The sequence below is a fragment of the Nanorana parkeri genome, unplaced genomic scaffold (assembly GCF_000935625.1).
Source record: "Nanorana parkeri isolate BGI_ZX_2015 unplaced genomic scaffold, ASM93562v1 scaffold680, whole genome shotgun sequence".
NCBI lineage: Eukaryota > Metazoa > Chordata > Amphibia > Anura > Dicroglossidae > Nanorana > Nanorana parkeri.
In genome coordinates, this window is record NW_017306948.1 from 584,390 (window position 1) to 605,718 (window position 21,329).

A 21,329-nucleotide genomic window follows, 5' to 3' on the forward strand; every position below is an offset into this window, starting at 1 on the left:
GCTATCCGGTAGATACTAAGGGTTTGGGGTCAGTGTGCCCATTGGCTGGTTAGTGTCTGTGTCGGGCTTCTGGTCTTCTAGATTGATAGATTCCCTCCTGTTTAATATAAAGCCAAAACGTTGTATTTTTGGTTGCGGTGTGGAAGGCCTCTATCCGCTTTGGTGGCATTTTCCTTCACTTCCTGTCCTGGACTCCTGTAAACATCTCCGCTTTCTGCCTCGGATCTTCAGAAGACTATAAAAGAACACATCCCCGGGATCCCCTTAGCTGTGCCTTCTGCTCCCTGCTAGGCACTGGACTCTGGACATTAGCTGGTTGCAGGCACGGCCAGGGGGATGCCAGGGATGTCTTCCTCATAGAGCTCGGGGACAAAATGATGACATGGAAACAAATGGCTGAGGGGAACCAATGACTGTGTGGATTGGTGGGAAGGGATTGATGAATGATGGAAGTAGTTCAGATAGGATATGAAGATGGCTCAGGATAGCTGCTGCAGCTTCTGAGGGGATATATTATGGAGATGAATACGCACAGTCTCAACACCGGAGAGGAATGATCTGTCTGTGGTGACAGGTTAGTGGAATCCACCTTTATGTTGTAGAGATTTCACTTCCTGTCAACTCTGGGACAGGAAATGAGTGCAAATCTCCCAACATGACAGCCTAAAATGCACAGTTATATTATACAGGATTTTTACAGCGCCAACATTTTGCCCAGCGCTTTAAAATATAAGGAAGACATTACAATCACAAGACAAGATGGTAAGGAGGGCCCTGCCCCTGAGGGCTTACAATCTAAGGAGGGGCCAGTGATACATAAGGAGTTAGCTGTGTGGGGATGAATTGTATGAGAACATGATAGCTGAGCGGTTAGGTTGAGGTGGGATAGGCTTCCCTGAAGAGATGACTCTTTAGGGAACGCCTAAAGGCAGAGTAGGAGATAGTCTGACAGGTTGGGGGTAGAGAGTTCCAGAGGATGGGGTGAGACTCTAGAGAAGGTTGGGTTTACTGAGAGTGCCCCAAACAGTTCTCTGGGTGAGCGGCAGTAAAGCGTACATTCCCGTGTCATACTTTATCCATTCTCTACTCCGTCCTGAAAGTTGTCTCCAGTCTTGGCTTTCTTCTAGTCTGTCACTCCTCTGAGGTTTGGTTGCTGTGTGTATTGTCTGCCATGTAATCTGATGTGTGACACACCATGTGCCGGACCCGTCAGGTGACCCCCATGAATGATCATGTGACTAGTAGAATCTGACATGTGAAGTTTTGCTTTGAATACTGTTCAGTCTGCAGTGATTGCTGGTCCATTTGTAGCGCCCACTACTACACTGTTTATAGCAGCGGTAGGCAAACCCCAGCTGTGGTGTGACTACACGTCCCATGAGGCATTGCAAGACTGGCAGGCACATGTATGACTGAGTCGGGGGCCAAATCCACCTAAATGACATTCAGGTCCCAGTTGTGGAACTGACCCGGCAGGTTGAGGAAGGTTCTTGGCTTGCAGTGTTCTGTTGGTCTCGGCGTTCATTAGTCGCCGCGTGTTCACGGTCATGTCTGTGTGTCGCCGCGTGTTCACGGTCATGCCTGTATATCTAACAATGTCCTATCTCTCTAGGAAGACAAGATCCTCGCTCTGATCAAAGCTGCAGGAGTCAGCGTGGAGCCGTTCTGGCCCAGCCTGTTCGCCAAGGTACGTAGTTCTTGTATTTACAAAGACATTGACCTTTCTGAAAATGCCGCTTTCCTGGCCGTGGTAGGATTCAGTGCTCAGTCATGGGACCAGTAATCGGATGTTGTGACTGCTCAGACTTGACTGCATGCAGTGACTCCAAAAATAGAGGCTTGTGCCATTGGGGGAGGGGGAGGCTCCTATCACAGGGGTTGGCAACCTCGCCACTGTTCTGGAACTACAAGTCCCATGAGCCATTGCAAATCTGGCTGCAATAGATGTAATATGATGCACATGATGGGATTGTAGTTTCATAACAGCTGGAGTGCTGCTATGTCATGTGACATCTCTGCTGGGAAAGCTGCTGTTCACTTGTATGTCACCTAGACAGGAAATGGGAGAAATGTCAGTAAGAGGCTGTGATGGCAGCAAGCAGTAGATTGGGGAAGAAGTAGAACCGGTCAGGATTGTATTTGTCCCCTGTGGGGAGATGTATTTTGGAGATCCTCACTGGGGGGAGGGGGGGCACTACAGGAAGGGAGGGGTGATCTCCATAGAAAGGACAAATCCTTCACTCAGAGCAGTTTTGGGGTTTTCGCTTCGTTGCCTCCTAATTATCTTCTAAATTCCTAAATTGACTTTGAATTCCTCCCCCATTGCTCCGTGTCAGTGATCGGGCCCCAGAGCTTACCAAGCAGGAAGGGCCCTGTTATATAACAGAAGTGAGGAATGAATGGGCAGCTCGCTGGATGGGAATTGACCTCTCTATGGTTAATATGGCACAAACGGGCTGCACTTCTGCTTTTTTTTTTTAATTAATATCCAACAAGCTTTATTGTAAAAAGTGCAAACTCACAGAGCCAGCCACTCCCCTCTTCCGAGGGTCTGGTGGTGCATTGATGCATCAGTCTGGCTTTGTGACTTTGCACTACTTGCAATAAAGCTTGTTGAATGTTAAGAGAAAAAAAAGTGCAGTTTATATATCTGCATCCTGCGAGGAGGATCAGATCCCGGGAGGTATTAGGGGGGCCCCTGCCATGCTGCTGCATGTACACTGTCATAAAGGGGTTATATGTATGGTGTGCAGACTGACCCGGGCCAGGTGTTGGTTGTTGTCTTCAGACCCTGTTAGGTGAACGCTGTAGTCTGGTATGGCGCAGGCTCTTGTAGTATATTCCATCCTGACCTCGTCTCTTCTCTCTGCAGGCTCTCTCCGGCATCAACATCGGCAGTCTGATCTCCAACGTGGGAGCTGGTGGTGGCGCCCCCGCTGCTGGCGCTGTGGCTGCTGCTCCTGCCGCAGCTGCTCCAGGTAAGAGATGGCAGTGCATGAGATCTGCTCCCTCCATGCACTTTTTTTTTAAGAGTAGGGATAAGCCAAATGCTAAAGCAACTAAGTCCTGTTGCAAGGAGGGTGGCAGGAGGTGGCCTCTGGCGTGCCTGGAGGTTGGCGGGGGAGGCTCTGGGGTCCCTGGAGGCTGGCGATTCTTTTTTTGCAGTTGAAGAGAAGAAAAAGGAGGAAGAGAAGGACGAGTCCGAGGAGTCTGATGACGACATGGGCTTCGGTCTCTTTGACTAAGTTTTTCTACAAGGATTGTAATAAAGATTCTGGATTCATTACAATCTTCTCCGATTCACTTTTCTGCTTCACCAATGGGGAGGGGCGGGGGGCGGAGTGTGCAAATGTCAGAGGTGACTTATAAATGTATAGCGGGGGTGGGCAACCTCTGCACTCCAGATGCTGGAACTAAAAGTCCCATGAGGCATTGCAAGATGTAGCCACCGGCATGACTCCCAGAGATGGAGGCATGATGGGGACTTGTAGCTTCACCGCAGCTGGATTGCCAAGGATGCTTACGCCTGATGTATTGTGTGGAGGTTTTCATGTTATCCTCCACATACAATGTTACCAGTGTACATAAGCTAGAAGCCAGTGGTGTGGATTACATAGAGAACCTCAGGATGTCACCATAGACTGAACAGGTACCAGAGTTGGATGAAGCTGTGGGGGAGGGGAGTGATCATCCTCATCAGTGGTTGTGGTATGGTCTAACACATCTGCATGGAGGGTGCCTCTGTGTGAACAAATGGGCTGCTTAGGGACTTTGCGCTGCAGTTGGTAAACTCCATTTGGACCTGAGGAGGGGGTTAAGGCCGGTGTGTACATGTGCACAAGGGTGTCGTGGCCATTTCTATTCTCAACCAACAGTACTGACCTAACACTTGTAGATCCCGGGCTGAGGGCCAGTCACAGCTCTGTGTTTAGGGGCCCATTATGATTTCCGTCCGATAATCGTATGTGTGCATTGCAGTGTCCCACCGACATTACTGTACAATCGTACGACTTGACGGTCAGGCATGTTTGAAAACTTTGCTCGATCGTACGATTGTCGTAAGGTTGCTGGCGTTCCCGTCAAGTCGTACGATCTACACTGCGCATGCGCTAATGAAAATACGGCAAATCAATGACCGCATTTCATCCGGGTGCTTGTCGTTAATTACGGCTAAATTAATCTTGCGATCATCGGGGCAGGATGGGGCTGCCGTACGAAAATGGTACGACTGTTCAATCATCAGACGGAAAGTTTTGTCCGATAATCGTAAGGTGTGTGCGCACCTTTACACGTGATGTGCATTGTACTGTTTTGGAAATTGATTGGCACGACATGCACTTGTACTAAAACAATCTAAACCCCCCCCTCCCCCCCCCCACCTGCTGGTGTGTTGTGTGGAGTTTAGTGATCCATAGAAGATGAATGGATGCTCCCCCACAACACACGCAGTGCTGGGAAATGCAAAATCCCAGATCCAAACACCCCGTGTGGTGCGTATGTGAGGTGACGGATTAGCACCCTCCAGACTTTGTATTGTGATTGTAAAGTGCTGCGCACACTGTTGGCACTCTATAAATCCCGTATTATAATAGAACAGACTAATGCAGATCGTTCAGTAGATGTGAGCTGGCTGTCGCGCTGCTGCTGGAGGGGAGGACACTCGCACTCCACAAAAGGTCAACTAGCAGCAGAGCAAGGATGCAAGTGCGTTCATCACACCGAATACTGCCCCCCCCCCCACCCAGAGAGGGGTGGTGTCTGGTGCTGAAATGCAGTTTTGGGAGGCTTGCCTCCAATCCCCCCACTATGACCAGCTTGGGTAGACCACATCTGCTGTGGTGACGTGTACTTGCATCCACCAGTGCGATGCGGGTAAGCTTGTAGTCGGTGCGTTTTCTCCCAGCTCGTGGTGCGTGTAGTGTGAGGTCTGCATTGCTCTCCCTGGTGTCTGATGAGAAGGCGCTCGGTGGAAGGCTTCAGTTGGCTGCGTTTCCCCCCGGCCGGTACCGTTGTGTTTGTACAGTGTTACCTTGAAGGTCGGGCCTCATGTGAAACCTGGTGCTCAGCTGGTGGTAGGTTTGGGTTCTTACAATGTCTTGGGCCCTCTGCTAGTTCCTAAAAGTAAACGTGGGTCACACTATGATACCTTGAGATAGAACTGGTGGTACCATGTGGGTCACACTATGATACCTTGGGATAGAACTGCTGGTACCATGTGGGTCACACTAGGATACCTTGAGATAGAACTGCTGGTACCATGTGGGTCACATTAGGATACCTTGAGATAGAACTGGTGGCACCATGTGGGTCACACTATGATACCTTGGGATAGAACTGCTGGTACCATGTGGGTCACACTAGGATACCTTGACATAGAACTGCTGGTACCATGTGGGTCACACTAGGATACCTTGAGATAGAACTGCTGGTACCATGTGGGTCACACTAGGATACCTTGAGATAGAACTGGTGGTACCATGTGGGTCACACTATGATACCTTGGGATAGAACTGCTGGTACCATGTGGGTCACACTAGGATACCTTGAGATAGAACTGGTGGTACCATGTGGGTCATGCTATGATACCTTGAGATAGAACTGGTGGTACCATGTGGGTCACACTATGATACCTTGAGATAGAACTGGTGGTACTATGTGGGCCACACTAAGATACCTTGAGATAGAACTGCTGGTACCATGTGGGTCACACTATGATACCTTGGGATAGAACTGGTGGTACCATGTGGGTCACACTATGATACCTTGGGATAGAACTGCTGGTACCATGTGGGTCACACTATGATACCTTGGGATAGAACTGCTGGTACCATGTGGGTCACACTATGATACCTTGAGATAGAACTAGATAGAACCAGTTCATGGCTGAGGGGGAAGAGTACTAATTAATGTTGTGTGCCATCGGTCACCTTGTGATGCAACCTTCCTCCCACTCTGTGACCAATGACACCTGTTATGTGGCTATGTGTGCTGTACCAGGTGTGTGCTGGGGATTTGTTGCCGCCACACGAGGGAGGGGGGGTATCACTCTTCCTCAGACTGAATACTGCGGCATGTTGGGTGCAGGTTCTGGAAGTGGTGCATGGTACCTGCTTGCATAACTTCTGCCTGTGACCATTCCTTACACTGGAGACTGTGGTGTTGCAATGGATCAGAACACATGCCAGGCTCCACGGGACGAAGCCTGGAGTGCTGCATAAGTGACTTGTGTGCTTGCGCCTGGGACTTAATTCCGCCACATGCTGGGATTGTACACTGAGCCGTGCATTATAACATTATAAACTACGAGACAAACAATGTTCCAATCTTTGTACATATCTTTTCTCATTGAAGGACATTTCTGATGTCGCTGTGAGAGTTGTACAGCGAGCAGAAATCTATGCCAAGACTGAAGGGTAGACCCACCTGTAGTGAGTGTTGCTGTCCATCCCCAGTCAGCAGCGGCAGTCTCTGTAGGTCATCACTTAGCACAAAGTGAGCCTAGAAAGGCCAGTGCAGGGTCAGCGGGAGGTCTGGTGTGAGATCCCCTTGGTGGGAATGTTGCTGCACTAAAATCTGGGCACCTAGCAGTTTCTTATTCATAAATGGCCAACGTATGCCATGTGTGTCCTGTGTTTCCCACATCACTATACATTTCCCCACATCTGCATAAAACTGACAGCAGATGGCAAATCCACCAGCTAGGCCCTGGAGTACAATTCATGGAGGGGCAGCTCTATGAGCGGAGTTCAAAATGCAGTACTGGATGTTTTTTTGGAGCCCCCTAAAGATCTTCTATGGCCTTCAGCTGAAGGTGTGGCACTCTATATACTTGTATGGCCCCCTCTAAGCATCTCTCACCGGTAGCTTACACTACCTATGGCTGTTACAAAAATGCTATTTAAAGGAGAACTATGGGGTCAGTGTTTTTCCCCGTAGTTCTCCTTAGGGTAACGGGAGGACACAAACTAGCGTCCTCCCGTGACCCAAAGCTCAGTATACCGCGAGCTACAGCTCACAGTATACTGAGACGCCGGAGCGGATCCCGACGTAGATGACGGGATCCGCCCAGCTGCGTGAGTGACAGCTGGCTCTGCCTATCTAGAGGCAGAGCCCGCTGTACCCGCCCCCTCCCCCGTCCGTTCCGCCAGTCAGCACTGGCAGATCGGAGCGGGGAATCCAGCCCTCCCCCTGTCACGGCAGAGAGCCGTGACAGGATCGAGAGGTGAGCGAACGCCGGTATGTGTTCTCTCACTTCCCGATCTACTGAGCCGACCTGTGACAGTCTCATTGTCACAGGTCGGCTTAGAACTATGAGGTGAGTGGAAATCACTCATCTCATAGTTCTCCTTTAAGTACTGAAACACATATTAAATACACTCAAATTTGTGAGATCACAAGCTAGAATTTTTGTTTTTTGCAAGAAGAGGAGGGAACCTCTGAACCGTCCATTGAGTGGTGGCACCGTCACAAAAATACATCAAATATTTTAAGAAAAATGGATAAAGGTGCCACCTGTGAGTATTCCCAAAAGTTTCTAATTATTTGGATAAGGATGTAAAATGTTGCATACCTTCCCCACCCAGTTCACCAAAATTAGATGAAGCCCACCTCCCAGGGTCCTGATTCCCCCTGGGGACAACTACCTGTCATTCTGAATATTGATAAAGAACTGAACGGAACATACCTCATAAATCAATCATCCGGCACAGAAAGAGATCCGTAGCTAAAGAAACATTGTCTCAACACTTCCATGAAGAGCAGAAAATCCTTCCTAGTAACCCAACTACAATCTCAGTACAAATGAGTAAACTAAACATGAGATTGTAGTCCACCCCGGGAGTGAGCTTGGAGCGGTGACTACTTTACAACACACACAGGGACCATGGGGAACAAAAGTAGCCCCCCTCCAGAAGGAAGGACAGTGTCAGCACCAATTCAGAGATGATTGGAGGATCTACAGCCGAGTGATACACAAATAAGATACATTTCTGTTACTAAAGTGACATTAAACTCTCTGGATCGTATAGCCGGGCACGCTTATCCTGCGCATGCGACCCGCTGTCTCCAACTAAATTTCGCACAGTAGTCCCAGTACACATTCTAACCCATTGGTTCCCCCTCCTTCCCCCATCACCATACCCGTATGTGAGTGAACTAAAATGATTCCTGCCAGCTATGAGAGCATGAGAAAACCTTGTCTAGCAAAGGAACCCAGATGGGAGGGATTTGAGGGAGGAGACTAGGCAGAGAGGAGGAATCAATAGAGATGTGAGAGCCCTTCATGCGTCCTCGTGTCTTCTTGTAGTCCGCAGCGGAAACGAGCACAGAGGGTGGCTACTTTTCAGCACCCATTGGGACCAAAGAAGAAAAGTAGCCACCCTCTGGCAGGAAGTGGGGAGACAGGAGCAATAAATCATTTTTTAAAGCAGATAAAAGGCGACGAATTAAAAATTGAGCTAGTTTAATATTCATTGCTTATATAATAGAACTTAGTTTTATTATTTAACGTGCAAGTTTAGTGTCGCTTTAAGGTACTTGAATGTATTTTTAACATTTAACTCCTGAGTTTAGTGTCACTTTAATGAAGTTCAGCTCCCTGGGGTGTTTACATGGTGGAAAACCCATAACTTCTCCTACCCCCATAATTTTTTTGGAGGGAGAAACAATCCGCAGCTGGTCCTCCATTCAGGAGACTTCCCAAGCCCCAGCAGCGGAATATTTCCGCTACATACAGCTACGGCACCGGGCCTCTTTTCATCTCACCCCCAGAGCAACACCAACCACCTTGTCCACTTTTGAACACATTTGCTACCACACGCCGTCACTGCTGAAATTGATATCTATACTTTACGCCCACCTCAACTCGGTCTCCTCACGGTTGGGACACGGGTATGTCTCAAGGTGGGAGCGAGACCTTGGTGCTTCCAAATCGGAGACAGAATGGCAGCAGATCTGGACCACGGCGGCCACGTGCACAATTAACGTCACGTCCATGGAGACTGCCTACAAATCCCTGATGAGATGGTACATGGTTCCCACCAGACTAGCCTATGTATGCCCTGACCGGTCGGCCTTTTGTTTTCGTGGCTGCTCTGTAAATGGGGATGTTTTACACACCTGGTGGACTTGCCCCATGCTCAATAGATTTTGGGCGCACACGTCTTGTCTGCTTCGGAACCTTTTCCGGACACAAGTGCCCAAGGATCCCTGGCTCGCACTCCTGCATCTCAAACCAGCGACTCTGCCGAAGTCTCAATACAAACTAGCTGTTTATATTTTTGCTTACTGCTAGCTCAGGCCTGGAAAAAGCAGTCTGTTCCATTTGCAGAGGTGCCACGCAGGATAGACTTTTCTTTATCAATGAGAAATTATTTAGCATCCTCTTGGACACACAAACGCTTTATGAGAATTTGGAAACCTTGGATTCAATACGCCCATCCAACCCTGCCTCAGGAGAGCTTCACGTCCATTTGGCTGGTTATGCTCCTTAGGGATCGCCCTGCGACTGCGTCCGGCACTAGACCCTTCTCCCTCCTCCTTATTCCTTCTCTCTGGAGATCTTTACCTGTTGTACTACCGTGTTTCCCCGAAAATAAGACACTGTCTTATATTTTTTGGGGCTCAAAAAAACACACTAGGTCTTATTTTCGGGGTAGGTCTTATGTTTTTTTTTTTAATGTACAACAAACAATCCAAAGTTAACGCAAATCCAAATTAAATAATCCAAAATGGCAAAGTTAGGAATATGGTGATCAGGGCAATCAGGGGTGCCATACCTTTCCAAGAGCAATTTGGTAACCAATCGCTGGCCAGAATGAGCGAAGCGCACTTTCACTATGGATTCCTCACAGGTGGAGCGCATTTGGCATCACTCCGCCTGTGACAGGAGCCGGCGCTATAGAAGAAGCATCGGCTTATGCGGCTCTGCTCCCTCCGCTGCCGCCTCACTTCCTCTAGCGCCGGCTTCGTTGGCACCGTTGATTCGCTCCCACGGCTCTTCAAGTTCCCCCTTATGCCACCACCGGCCCTGGGAATGGTCACAACTAGGTCTTATTTTCAGGGGAGGTCTTATTTTAGGGGAAACAGGGTACTCCTTCTACTCCTCTTCACCTGTCTCGTTCCTTGATATGGCTGTTTTGTATAACCCGGGCACCATGACCATAGGCTTACACTCGATCAGTGATAGGTACTTTTCCACATTTATCTGGCTCTTGCACTACCTTTCCCTAATGAATGCCACAATTTGTTCTCCGATTGAGATGTTATGTCCCCCTTTATGTATGTTTATTACCTGGATCCTGCGATCCCTACCTGTGACACATCTTTTGTATCTGATTGTATTTATATACTTTTGGAAACTTTTCAATAAAATCTTTGTGAATGAAAAGTTCAGCTCCACTTCAGCAAAACTTTATTCAGCTTCACAGCACTGACACTTCACAATACCAATGGAGTCTCCATGACCTCCTAAATCAGTGGTTCTCAACCTGCGTAACCTCAGGACCCACATTTGTCCTCAGTCATTAAGTTGTGACCCAAGTCACACTGCAATGGAACACAGGTATCGCGGGCTCCAGTGCGGGCGATTGAACTGTGGGTGGGAGGTGCGTTTGGGGTACCATTCAAATGAACGACAAGGCAACGTACCTCCAACACCAGAACGCATAGTAGGTGCTATTGCATGGTACAGTGCATTAATGGCACAGGACTGTTCGATTAACTAGTACTAGTGTGAACGGACCCTCAAAAACACTAACAGACACACACACACAATCTCACACTCATATACACACTCCAAAATTTTTTCCCCTTTTTTTAAAGATCCCCCCCAGTCTCCATACCTTACAAGAACTGGAGTGGATCCTCAGCCTGGGGTCCAGTGTGGGCTGCTGTGCTGTGACAGAGCTCTATCCATATGTGCATTACTTGTACAGCTCCCTTGCGCACGCTGTAGAGGTGCCGGGAGCCAGCATGTTACATCGTATCCTCTACAGGGCACATGAGGAGCTGTAAGGGCTCAGTCACACTAGATGCAGTGCGTTCCGGGCTGATTTGGGCCGGAACGCACTGCCTCGCATTGCGGCCGGCTCACTTTTTAGTGGGGCAGGAGGGGGCGTGGCGGGCCTTTCAAGTGAATGGGGCCGTAGCCACGCCCTCCGGCCGCAATGCGATCCGCCGTCCGATCAAAATGCTACAATTTTGATCGCACAGGACCCAACCGCAGGTACAATGTGCTTTGCGATCCCGTGTGGCGGATTGCATTGCGGCCAGGAGGTCGTGGCTACGGCGACATTCACTTGAATGGCCCGCCACGCCCCCCCTCCTGCCCCACTAAAAAGTGAGCCGGCCGCAATGCGAGGCAGTGCGTTCTGGCTAAAATCGGGCCGGAACGCACTGTATCTAGTGTGACTGAGCCCTAAGCAATACACGTATGGATGGAGCTCCCTTATGGCCATACCCCCAGACCACCTCACCTCAAGCTGACACGCAGGGCCAGGCAGCATATTCTGAATGCCTGCTCAGTGTGAGAACTGACAGTGCTGCGCTAGGGGGAGGCTGAGGAGCCTCTCACCTAGAAAAGTGGAAGGCACGTGGCGACCCACTTTTGGGCCACAACCCACCAGTTGAGAACCAAGGTCCTAAAGCACACCAGGCGCCATCACTTCTCCGATATAAAGGATGTCATCACAATGGGCATAGGCCGGGTATACGCAGATGTTCGCTCGGGATGATTTTCTGAACATTCTTTTGATGTTATAATAGTTAATGGGGTCAGAGCGACAATCGTCATCTACTGGAGTGGAAATAGCTTCTCAGACTAATAATATTCTAACAGTGATTGTGGTTTTTGTTCAGGATATTGAATGTTAGAAATGGAATATTGAAGAACGTTCTCTGATGACATTATCGAATGTTCTGAGCAGACTTTTCATATGAACGTCCGTATGAAAATCTACCGCGTGTGGTCAGTTGTACCCGGCAGACACTCCCTGGGATGTTTTATAGAGCAGTAGAGAAATATCTGGGCAACTAAACAGAATGGAATGCCGATATAAAAGTACCCCCGTCTCCATTACATCCTTTATAAGAGGGTAGTGATGATGGACTTGGTATGCTTTAGGAGGTCATAGAGCAGGGGACAGCAAACTCCAGCTGTGGCAAAACTACAAATCCCATGATGCATCTGTCTCTGGGAGCCATGCCTGTGACAATCTTGCAATGCCTCATGGGATTTGTAATTTTACAACAGCTGGAGGGCCGGGGTTACCCACCCCTGACATAGAGACATCATTGATATTGTGAGGTCCATGCCAGTCCTGGAAAATAGAACTGGACCTCTTAGTAAGTGAATACAAACATTGCAACTTATGTTTCGTTGTGGACACCAAGCTCCGTGTGTGGACCATGAAAACACGGATATCTAGCTGCTGGATGTGCCGATAGTGTAAGAAACTATCTATACACCGATCAGCCATAACATTAGGACCACACGCCTAATAATGAGTAGGTCCCCCTTTTCCTTACCCATCCAGGCATGGACTCCACTAGACCTCTGACGGTCTGCTGTGGTATCCGGCACCAAGCTGTCAGTAGCAGATCCTTTAAGTTTCGAGGTGGGGCCTCCATGGATCGGACTTTTGCCTCAGTGAGCCTTGGCCACCCATGACCTTTTTGCCGGTTCACTGTTTTTCCATCTTTGGATCACTTTTGGTGGCAGTAAGTGAACATTTTGTCCCTGAGGTTGATGTGTTGGAAGCAGAAAACATGGACAAGTGTCAGGATTTGATGGACTTTGACAAGGACCAAATTGTGATGTGTAGACGACTGGGTCAGAGCAACTCCAAAACTGCAGCTCTTGTGGGATGTTCCCGGTCTGCAGTGGTCAGGACCGACCAAAAGTGGTCCAAGGAAGGAAAATCAGTGAACCGGTGACAGGGTCATGAGTAGTGATGAGCTCGGGCGTGTTCGCAAGCGCCTCGTGCTGAGCCCGCCAGGAAGCCGTCAGCTCTCAGGGCCAATTACAGGCACTGAGACATGTTCCCGGTCCACAGCTGCAGAGATCGGAAAATGGCTCAGTGCCTGTGATTGGCCCTGCGCGCTGACGGCTTCCTGGCGGGCTCGGCACGGGGCGCTTGCGAACACGCCCGAGCTCATCACTAGTCATGAGCGGCCAAGGCACGTTGATGTACGTGGGGGGGAGGTCTGGGCCCTGTAGTCCGATCCAATAGAAGAGCTACTGTAGATCAAACTGCTGAAAAGTTAAAGCTGGTTCTGATAGAAAGGTGTCTGAACACACAGAGCATCGCAGTTTGTTTTGTATGGGGCTGCGTAGCCACAGACCAGTCAGGATGCCCAGGCTGACCCGTGTCCACCACCAAAAGCACTTACAATGGGCACATGATCATCAGAACTGGACCATAGAGCAATGGAAGAATGTGCCCTGGTATGATGAATTATTTTACATGTGGATGGTCGGGTGTTTGTGTGTCACTTACCTGGGGAATAGATGGCACCAGGATGTATTATGAGAAGAAGACAAGCCGGCGGAGGCAGTGTGATGCTTTGGGCAATGTTCTGCTGGGAAACCTCGGGTCCTGCCATTCATGTGGATGTTACTTTGACATGTACCACCGGCCTAAACATTGTTACTGACCAAGTACAGCCCTTCATGGAAACAGTATTCTCTGATGGCAGTGGCCTCTTTCAGCAGGATAATGAGCCCTGCCACACTGCAAAAATAGTTCAATAATGGTTTGAGGAACACAACAATGAGTTTGAGGTGTGGCCTGCAAATCTCAATCCAATGGAGCATCTGTGTGATGTTCTAGAAAAACAAGTCCGATCCATCGAGGCCGATCACCTCACAACTGACAGGACTTAGAGGATGTGCTACTGACGGCTTGGTGCCAGATACCACAGCACACCTTCAGAGTTCTAGTGGAGCCCATGTCTCAACAAATCGGCTGTTTTGATGGCCTACTCAACATTAGGCGGGTGGTCATAATGTTATGGCTGATCGGTGTATAAGGTAATCTATAAAGGAATTTTAACTACTTGATCTTCTCATCCTTGGCAGTCGGTGCTCTTCTCACACCTTAGGTCCCGCGCTTGCTGGGGACCTTGTGGCAGCCTCCTGGGGAACCACACGGCATCTGCTTAGAGCGCTTCCACTGGCTCGTACATCTCCCCCTCCTGAGACCCTCTGTCCAAGACATCAGGCCAGCACACTGGAGCAGAGCGGCATATGGAGCAGAGTATGTAGCCAATTCATATACTATTACATATTGCTGGGATTTGTAGTCCTCTCTAGCTGGTGGTATTCTGCATTGTTGTATAATGTATTGCTGTGATTTGTAGTCCTCTATAGCTGATGGTATTCTGCATTGCTGTATAATGTATTGCTGGGATTTGTAGTCCTCTCTAGCTGATGGTATTCTGCATTGCTGTATAATGTATTGCTGGGATTTGTAGTCCCCTCTAGCTGATGGTATTCTGCATTGCTGTATATTGTGCTGGGATTTGTAGTCCTTTCTACAGCTTGGAGTTAGTGGCAGAACTACCAGGATCGCAGCGTTTGCAGCTGGGACCTGAGCCCTGGTGCTGCTCCGCTATTCTAAAATCATTAGTCTGTCACATCACACACAATATAAAAAACAACTATCAGTAATTGGTATGGGCGAGTACTGGAGGAAAAGTATCGGTACTGTAACAGTGGTTGTGAAACTACAAATCCCATGAGGCACTGCAGTACTCCGTCAGCCACAGTAAATGAATAAAACCTGACCCCGACAACTTCCTAATTGTGCGTCTGTTTGGAGGAGGGGTATCCAAACTCCGGCCTTCCAGCTATGGTGAAATCCCATTGGACAATACAAGACTCTGGCTGCCACAGGCATAACTCTCACAGGCAGAGGCGTGATGGGATCGGTCATCTCACCACAACTGCAACGCCAAAATACCCCCCACTGCCCTAGACAACAACGAGCATGTAATCACCGGGGGCAACAAGGGGAGATTTTATATTTACCTAGAAATAGGATTTATGTTTTCAGCAGAGTAGGGAAGTGCTCCCTCCCTGGTCACAGGGACAGGAAGTGCAGAGAAATCTTCCCACGTAGACACAGACATCCACTTACATAAGGAAGTGTTCCCTCCCTAGCCACATTGACAGGAAGTGCAGGGAAATCTTCCTGTGTAGACACAGACATACACCTACATAGGGAAGTGCTCCCTCCCTGGTCACAGGAACAGGAAGTGCTGGGAAATCTTCCTGCGTAGACACAGACATCCACTTACATAAGGAAGTGTTCCCTCCCTAGCCACATTGACAGGAAGTGCAGGGAAATCTTCCTGTGTAGACACAGACATACACCTACATAGGGAAGTGCTCCCTCCCTGGTCACAGGAACAGGAAGTGCTGGGAAATCTTCCTGCGTAGACACAGACATCCACTTACATAAGGAAGTGTTCCCTCCCTAGCCACATTGACAGGAAGTGCAGGGAAATCTTCCTGTGTAGACACAGACATACACCTACATAGGGAAGTGCTCCCTCCCTGGTCACAGGAACAGGAAGTGCTGGGAAATCTTCCTGCGTAGACACAGACATCCACTTACATAAGGAAGTGTTCCCTCCCTAGCCACATTGACAGGAAGTGCAGGGAAATCTTCCTGTGTAGACACAGACATACACCTACATAGGGAAGTGCTCCCTCCCTGGTCACAGGAACAGGAAGTGCTGGGAAATCTTCCTGCGTAGACACAGACATCCACTTACATAAGGAAGTGTTCCCTCCCTAGCCACATTGACAGGAAGTGCAGGGAAATCTTCCTGTGTAGACACAGACATACACCTACATAGGGAAGTGCTCCCTCCCTGGTCACAGGAACAGGAAGTGCTGGGAAATCTTCCTGCGTAGACACAGACATCCACTTACATAAGGAAGTGTTCCCTCCCTAGCCACATTGACAGGAAGTGCAGGGAAATCTTCCTGTGTAGACACAGACATACACCTACATAGGGAAGTGATCCCTCCCTGGTCACAGGAACAGGAAGTGCAGGGAAATCTTCCCGCATAGACACAGACATACACCTACATAAGGAAGTGATCCCTCCCTAGTCACAGGGACAGGAAGTACAGGGAAATCTTCCTGCGTAGACACAGACATACACCTACATAGAGAAGTGTTCCCTCCCTAGTCACAGGGACAGGAAGTGCAGAGAAATCTTCCCACGTAGACACAGACATACACCTACATAGGGAAGTGTTCCCTCCCTAGTCACAGGGACAGGAAGTGCACGGAAATCTTCCTGCGTAGACACAGACATACACTTACATAAGGAAGTGTTCCCTCCCTGGTCACAGGGACAGGAAGTGCAGGGAAATCTTCCCGCGTAGACACAGACATACACCTACATAGGGAAGTGATCCCTCCCTAGTCACAGGAAGTGCAGGGAAATCTTCCCACGTAGACACAGACATACACCTGCATAGGGAAGTGTTCCCTCCCTAGTCACATTGACAGGAAGTGCAGGGAAATCTTCCCGCGTAGACACAGACATACACCTACATAGGGAAGTGTTCCCTCCCTAGTCACAGGAAGTGCAGGGAAATCTTCCCGCATAGACACAGACATACACCTACATAGGGAAGTGTTCCCTCCCTAGTCACAGGAAGTGCAGGGAAATCTTCCCGCATAGACACAGACATACACCTACATAGGGAAGTGTTCCCTCCCTGGTCACAGGGACAGGAAGTGCAGATAAATCTTCCCATGTAGACACAGACATACACCTACATAGGGAAGTGTTCCCTCCCTAGTCACAGGGACAGAAAGTGCAGGGAAATCTCCCAAGCAAAAACACAGACATACCCCTTCATAGGGATATGATCCCTCTCCAGTAACAGGGACAGGAAGTGCTGGTATATCTCCCCAAAATTACACTTACGACATATCCTATTTCTAGCAACTTCCTGCGGTTTCATTTTCCTCCCGGCTTACTCAATACACCAAAGCAAAGGCCATTTTGGTAAATCCTGTATGTTCATGCTCCTTGAATGAGACTCGTCAATAACGAAACCAGCGATATATTCAAATCCTTTAATAACTGAATGATCTTTAAGAGCTGATCGATTTTCCCAGATGCTTCACCGTTCACACTGATCCGGAGGGGGCCGTGTCTTCATCGGGAAGGGGGGTGGGGTGTGGAGGGGGGAGGACACAAAGTCGTCGTATCGCAGCAATTCTGGGTTTTACAAACCACCTAAATCCTTTAAACAGCCGACGAAATGCTCTGCACAAAGTTCTTTATATTCTTCCTGAGAATCGATTTCTATTCCCGCGGGAGGGGAATAGGTCTTATAGCGTGAACGCGGGTCTGATAATTTATTAGGGTAATAAAGCTGTGACAAAAAAAAAACCAAAACCCCCCATGAAATTTAACAACTGTCAGCCTCTAGACATGCTGGGAGTGGCAGATCCTCGGGGAAGGGCGGGGGCTACTGTCCGCGCCCGTCTTATACGCACGTTTTGAGAGTTAGCAGCGTGCGTGTATATTTAAAAACAAAAAGCAACCAAAAATCCATCTCTTCAGGAAAAAAAAAAATATAAACTGGCACTTTATTCTGGTGGGAGGACTAAAAAAACCAAAAAGAAATGTAGGACATACAGGATTCACACTGAGTGTTCCATCGCAGGATTCACACTGAGTGTTCCATCGCAGGATTCACACTGAGTGTTCCATCGCAGGATTCACACTGAGTGTTCCATCGCAGGATTCACACTGAGTGTTCCATCGCAGGATTCACACTGAGTGTTCCATCGCAGGATTCACACTGAGTGTTCCATCGCAGGATTCACACTGAGTATTCCATCGCAGGATTCACACTGAGTGTTCCATCGCAGGATTCACACGTCCACAGGGGGGCTGAAAAATAAAAAACAAAAGCGGCTGAACGGCGACGATCCGTCCGGAGTCTCTCGATAGGTCCTGAAAATAGAACTTCTTCGTAGCGGAAACGATAACAAAAACAAAATAAATCAGAAGAGGAAGATATTCCAGTCGCAGCAGCCGCCGGGATTGACGGTCGCCGCGGATTTTGACGGATATCGCCGAGCCTTATCCTCCGCTGATCTGCACCCGGGACTCTGGTCCTTCTCGATCCAGCAAAGTCCCGTGCCAACGTTCCTCCCGGTGACTGACACATACAGAAAACCCGTGGCAGCAGCACCCTCAGCCCTGACAAGCTGTGACGGAAAGAGGTCGAAACTGCGCGGGGCGCCAACCGTCGCCTTTTTTTATTTACTTATTTATTTACTTTTCCTGCGCCGGAGGCGTGGCCGCCCCGCTGACAGCGAGGCTGCTGGTGGAAGGCTAGACATGATCCCAAAAGGAAAACGTGTTAGACAAGAGGCGTTAACAGGAGTCCGCGCTCAGGTGCTTTAGTGTGGCCGCGACTGCGCGATCATTTTTAGCCGGGCCTGGTCAATGACGTCTAGCAAGTTCTTGGCGTCCACGGCCAGCGCGTGCGCGGCGGTCAGCATCTGCTTTTTGTACTCCTGCTGGAGGCTGGTCATGACGTACTGCTGGGCCAGCTTCATTTTGTTGATGAGCTCTGCCAGGTCCGAGTTGAGCAGCTTCTGCGCCATCTCGATCTGGAAGGTGATAAAAACATAATATCTGATCAAAGACAAGTTCTACAAAACGTGTTCCAATAAAGGATCCAGTTATAAAAGAATGTCATCGCGTATTCGTCCAGCGAAAGCGCAGGAACATTCGCTCTGCGCAAAACGTACAGATGTTGTGAGAAGGAGTTAAAACTAATGCTACGAGAACTATGGGGTCAGTGTTTTTCCCCATAGTTCTCCTAAGGGTCACGGGAGGACACAAACTAGCGCCCTCCCGTCACCCTAAGCTCAGTATACCGCGAGCTGTAGTTAACTATATACTGAGACCACGCAGCTGGGACGGATCCCGATATTACTGTGGAGATCCACCCAGCTGTGTGAGTGACAGCTGGCTCTGCCTATCTAGAGGCTCTGCTCTGGCTCTGCTGTACCTGTCCCCTCCCATTCCGCCAGTCAGCGTTGGAGGAACGGAGCGGGGAATCCCTGCAGGGAGAGGTGAGTGACAGTCATGGCTCTCTGCAGGTAGATGACCGAGAAGTGAGCAAGTAACGGTATGTGTTCGCTCACTTCCCGATCTATTGAGCCGATCTGTGAGTTTCATTGTCACACGTCGGCTCCAACTATGAGGAGGAGTGATTTTCACTCACCTCATAATTCTCCTTTAACCCCTTCATGACTGAGCTTGTTTTTACTTTCTGTTCATAAATGACTGACACACTTTTTAAATTTTTGCTGTGTGATTCTTCCACGTCAGTAATATACTTTCTTACAAAGTGCACCCACACATATTATACATTGTTTTTTAGAGGACAGATAGGGCTATATAATTATATCACATATGTGTGTCTAACGCCTCACTTAGGACAAATAAAATATAAAAAAAGAGGAAAAAACGTAAAAAAAACCCCCACTTTTTTCCCAGTTTTGATTTGTAGTATTTTTTACAAAACCAGCACAGCTAAAAAAAATGCAATAAATACATTCATTTATTTGTCCTTTATTTTTTTACACTTTGTTTTTACAATTTTCACTATTTAAAAAAGAATGTATTTTATTTATTTAATTATATCAAGCAGTCATAGTGAATTAATCTCACTGTTACTGCTTGATAAATTAATACATTTTTGGTTATTATCAGGCTGCTTCAAACGTCGGAACAGCCGATAATAAGTTAGTGACACTGATCCTGAATTCAGCTGTCACTAAAGGTTTTCTGATCGTTCCAACAACGATCAGAAAACTGAAACATTCTTCTTTCAGGAAAAGATACATTGTGTGTCTATTCCTGAAAGTGAAAGAAAAAAAAAAAAAGCCAGTATACGATGGAGAGAGATAACTCTAGATCTATACGAGCTGTCAGAATGGGCATGTTTGCCGGCTCTGCTTTGACTCTCAGACACCCGATATTAAGGTATCAGGTGTCTGAAAAAGGTTAACCCTTTCATTAATGGATGTCTCTATACTGAGGCATCCATTAACGAATAGTAACCGCTGATTCTCAGCTGTTACCAGCCCTCGAATGCAGCAAATAACTCGTCACATACAGTGTACGTGACGAGTCATTTGGTCCCTTTGGGGCAGGACGTACAGTGTACGTCTCCCGTCACAAAGGGGTTGATTCATGAAATAAAAGGTGAATGGTGAAAATACCACATTGTGGCCGCTAGATGGAGCTGAGGATCACAGGAAATAAATTACATGTCAGCAGAGAGATACAATGTTACAATTCAAGAGAACGCTGGACAGAATGAGCATATCAATGTAATCACTGCTATCTCCGTAGTAATGATGGTTACAATGATATGCTAATTCCCTCCAGAGATCTCTAGAATTGTAACAATGAATCTCGTTACTGACATAGATTTATTTCTTATGAACCTCAGCTCCATCTAGTGGCCACAATGCTGTATTTTCCCCATTCTCTTTATAAATATGCCCCTAAATCTGCAACCTTCCTGTATATCTAGCGCTATCCTTCCAGTACTACACTTATACATAATACTATATACCAGAAATCAGATCATATGTCTGTAACTGGATATACAAAGCATGCAGACATTAGGTTCAGATGTTGTTCGGGGGGAAAGTGTTTAATCCAAGTGAATTTATGGAATGATTGGTGGTGTAAGATGCGGCACTTGGATAATCGTACAGACTGCCGATCTTCTCACTTACTACAGCCTGTAGAGCAGGGGCGCCCACAATTTTTCGTCTGGAGATCTACTTTTCAAATGACGAGCTCAATGAGATCTACCAACGAATAAAACACCTGCATTCAGGGGCGGGAGGAGGTGTGGCGCAGCATTGATGTCAATGGCACCGCATGCAGCCCCCCCGCCCATAGTGCAATCGCCTGCACCCAGAACCCAGGCACATTAGTGACTGCGTTCCAGTCCAGTGCGATCCGCAAAAATGCTGCGAGCACAGCAGTTTCTGAAGGGGGAGGAGCCTCTGTAGTGAGTGCTTCTCCCCATTGAGAAACTCATAAATGAACAGGAAGTGATGTAATTCACATACTGTTCATTTATAACTGGGGACACACAGTACTATGTGTCCACAGTTATTTACAAACACTGGAGTGATCAGCTGATCGCTCCAGTGTTTGTCCTGCACAGAGGACCGGTACATTTCACTGATATGTACCGATCCTCTGCCGCTCGGCCACGCACACGGTGCTCAGCTTCTCCCATGGATTCCGGG

General features: G+C 48.3%; 2 protein-coding genes across 8 annotated transcripts in view; one reads left to right on the forward strand and one right to left on the reverse strand.

The window, feature by feature from the left end:
- Window positions 1-3,286, forward strand: part of RPLP1 (ribosomal protein lateral stalk subunit P1) — a 3,687-nt gene extending 401 nt beyond the window's left edge. The window contains exons 2-4 of one of the 2 annotated variants that reach the window (XM_018563619.1): window positions 1,613-1,687; window positions 2,873-2,978; window positions 3,166-3,283. In XM_018563619.1, coding sequence (XP_018419121.1) covers window positions 1,613-1,687; window positions 2,873-2,978; window positions 3,166-3,245 — 261 coding nt within the window. In that variant the 3' untranslated portion in view covers window positions 3,246-3,283. Of the gene's footprint in view, window positions 1-1,612; window positions 1,688-2,872; window positions 2,979-3,165 lie in introns of both variants that reach the window. The other variant, XM_018563620.1, reaches the window with a different exon arrangement.
- Window positions 3,287-18,104: 14,818 nt separating this feature from the next.
- Window positions 18,105-21,329, reverse strand: part of PTK2 (protein tyrosine kinase 2) — a 202,993-nt gene continuing 199,768 nt past the window's right edge. For all 6 annotated transcript variants that reach the window (XM_018563617.1, XM_018563616.1, XM_018563615.1 and 3 more), the window contains one exon: window positions 18,105-18,656. In XM_018563617.1, the coding sequence (XP_018419119.1) occupies window positions 18,444-18,656 (213 nt within the window). In that variant the 3' untranslated portion in view covers window positions 18,105-18,443. The remainder of the gene's footprint in view (window positions 18,657-21,329) is intronic.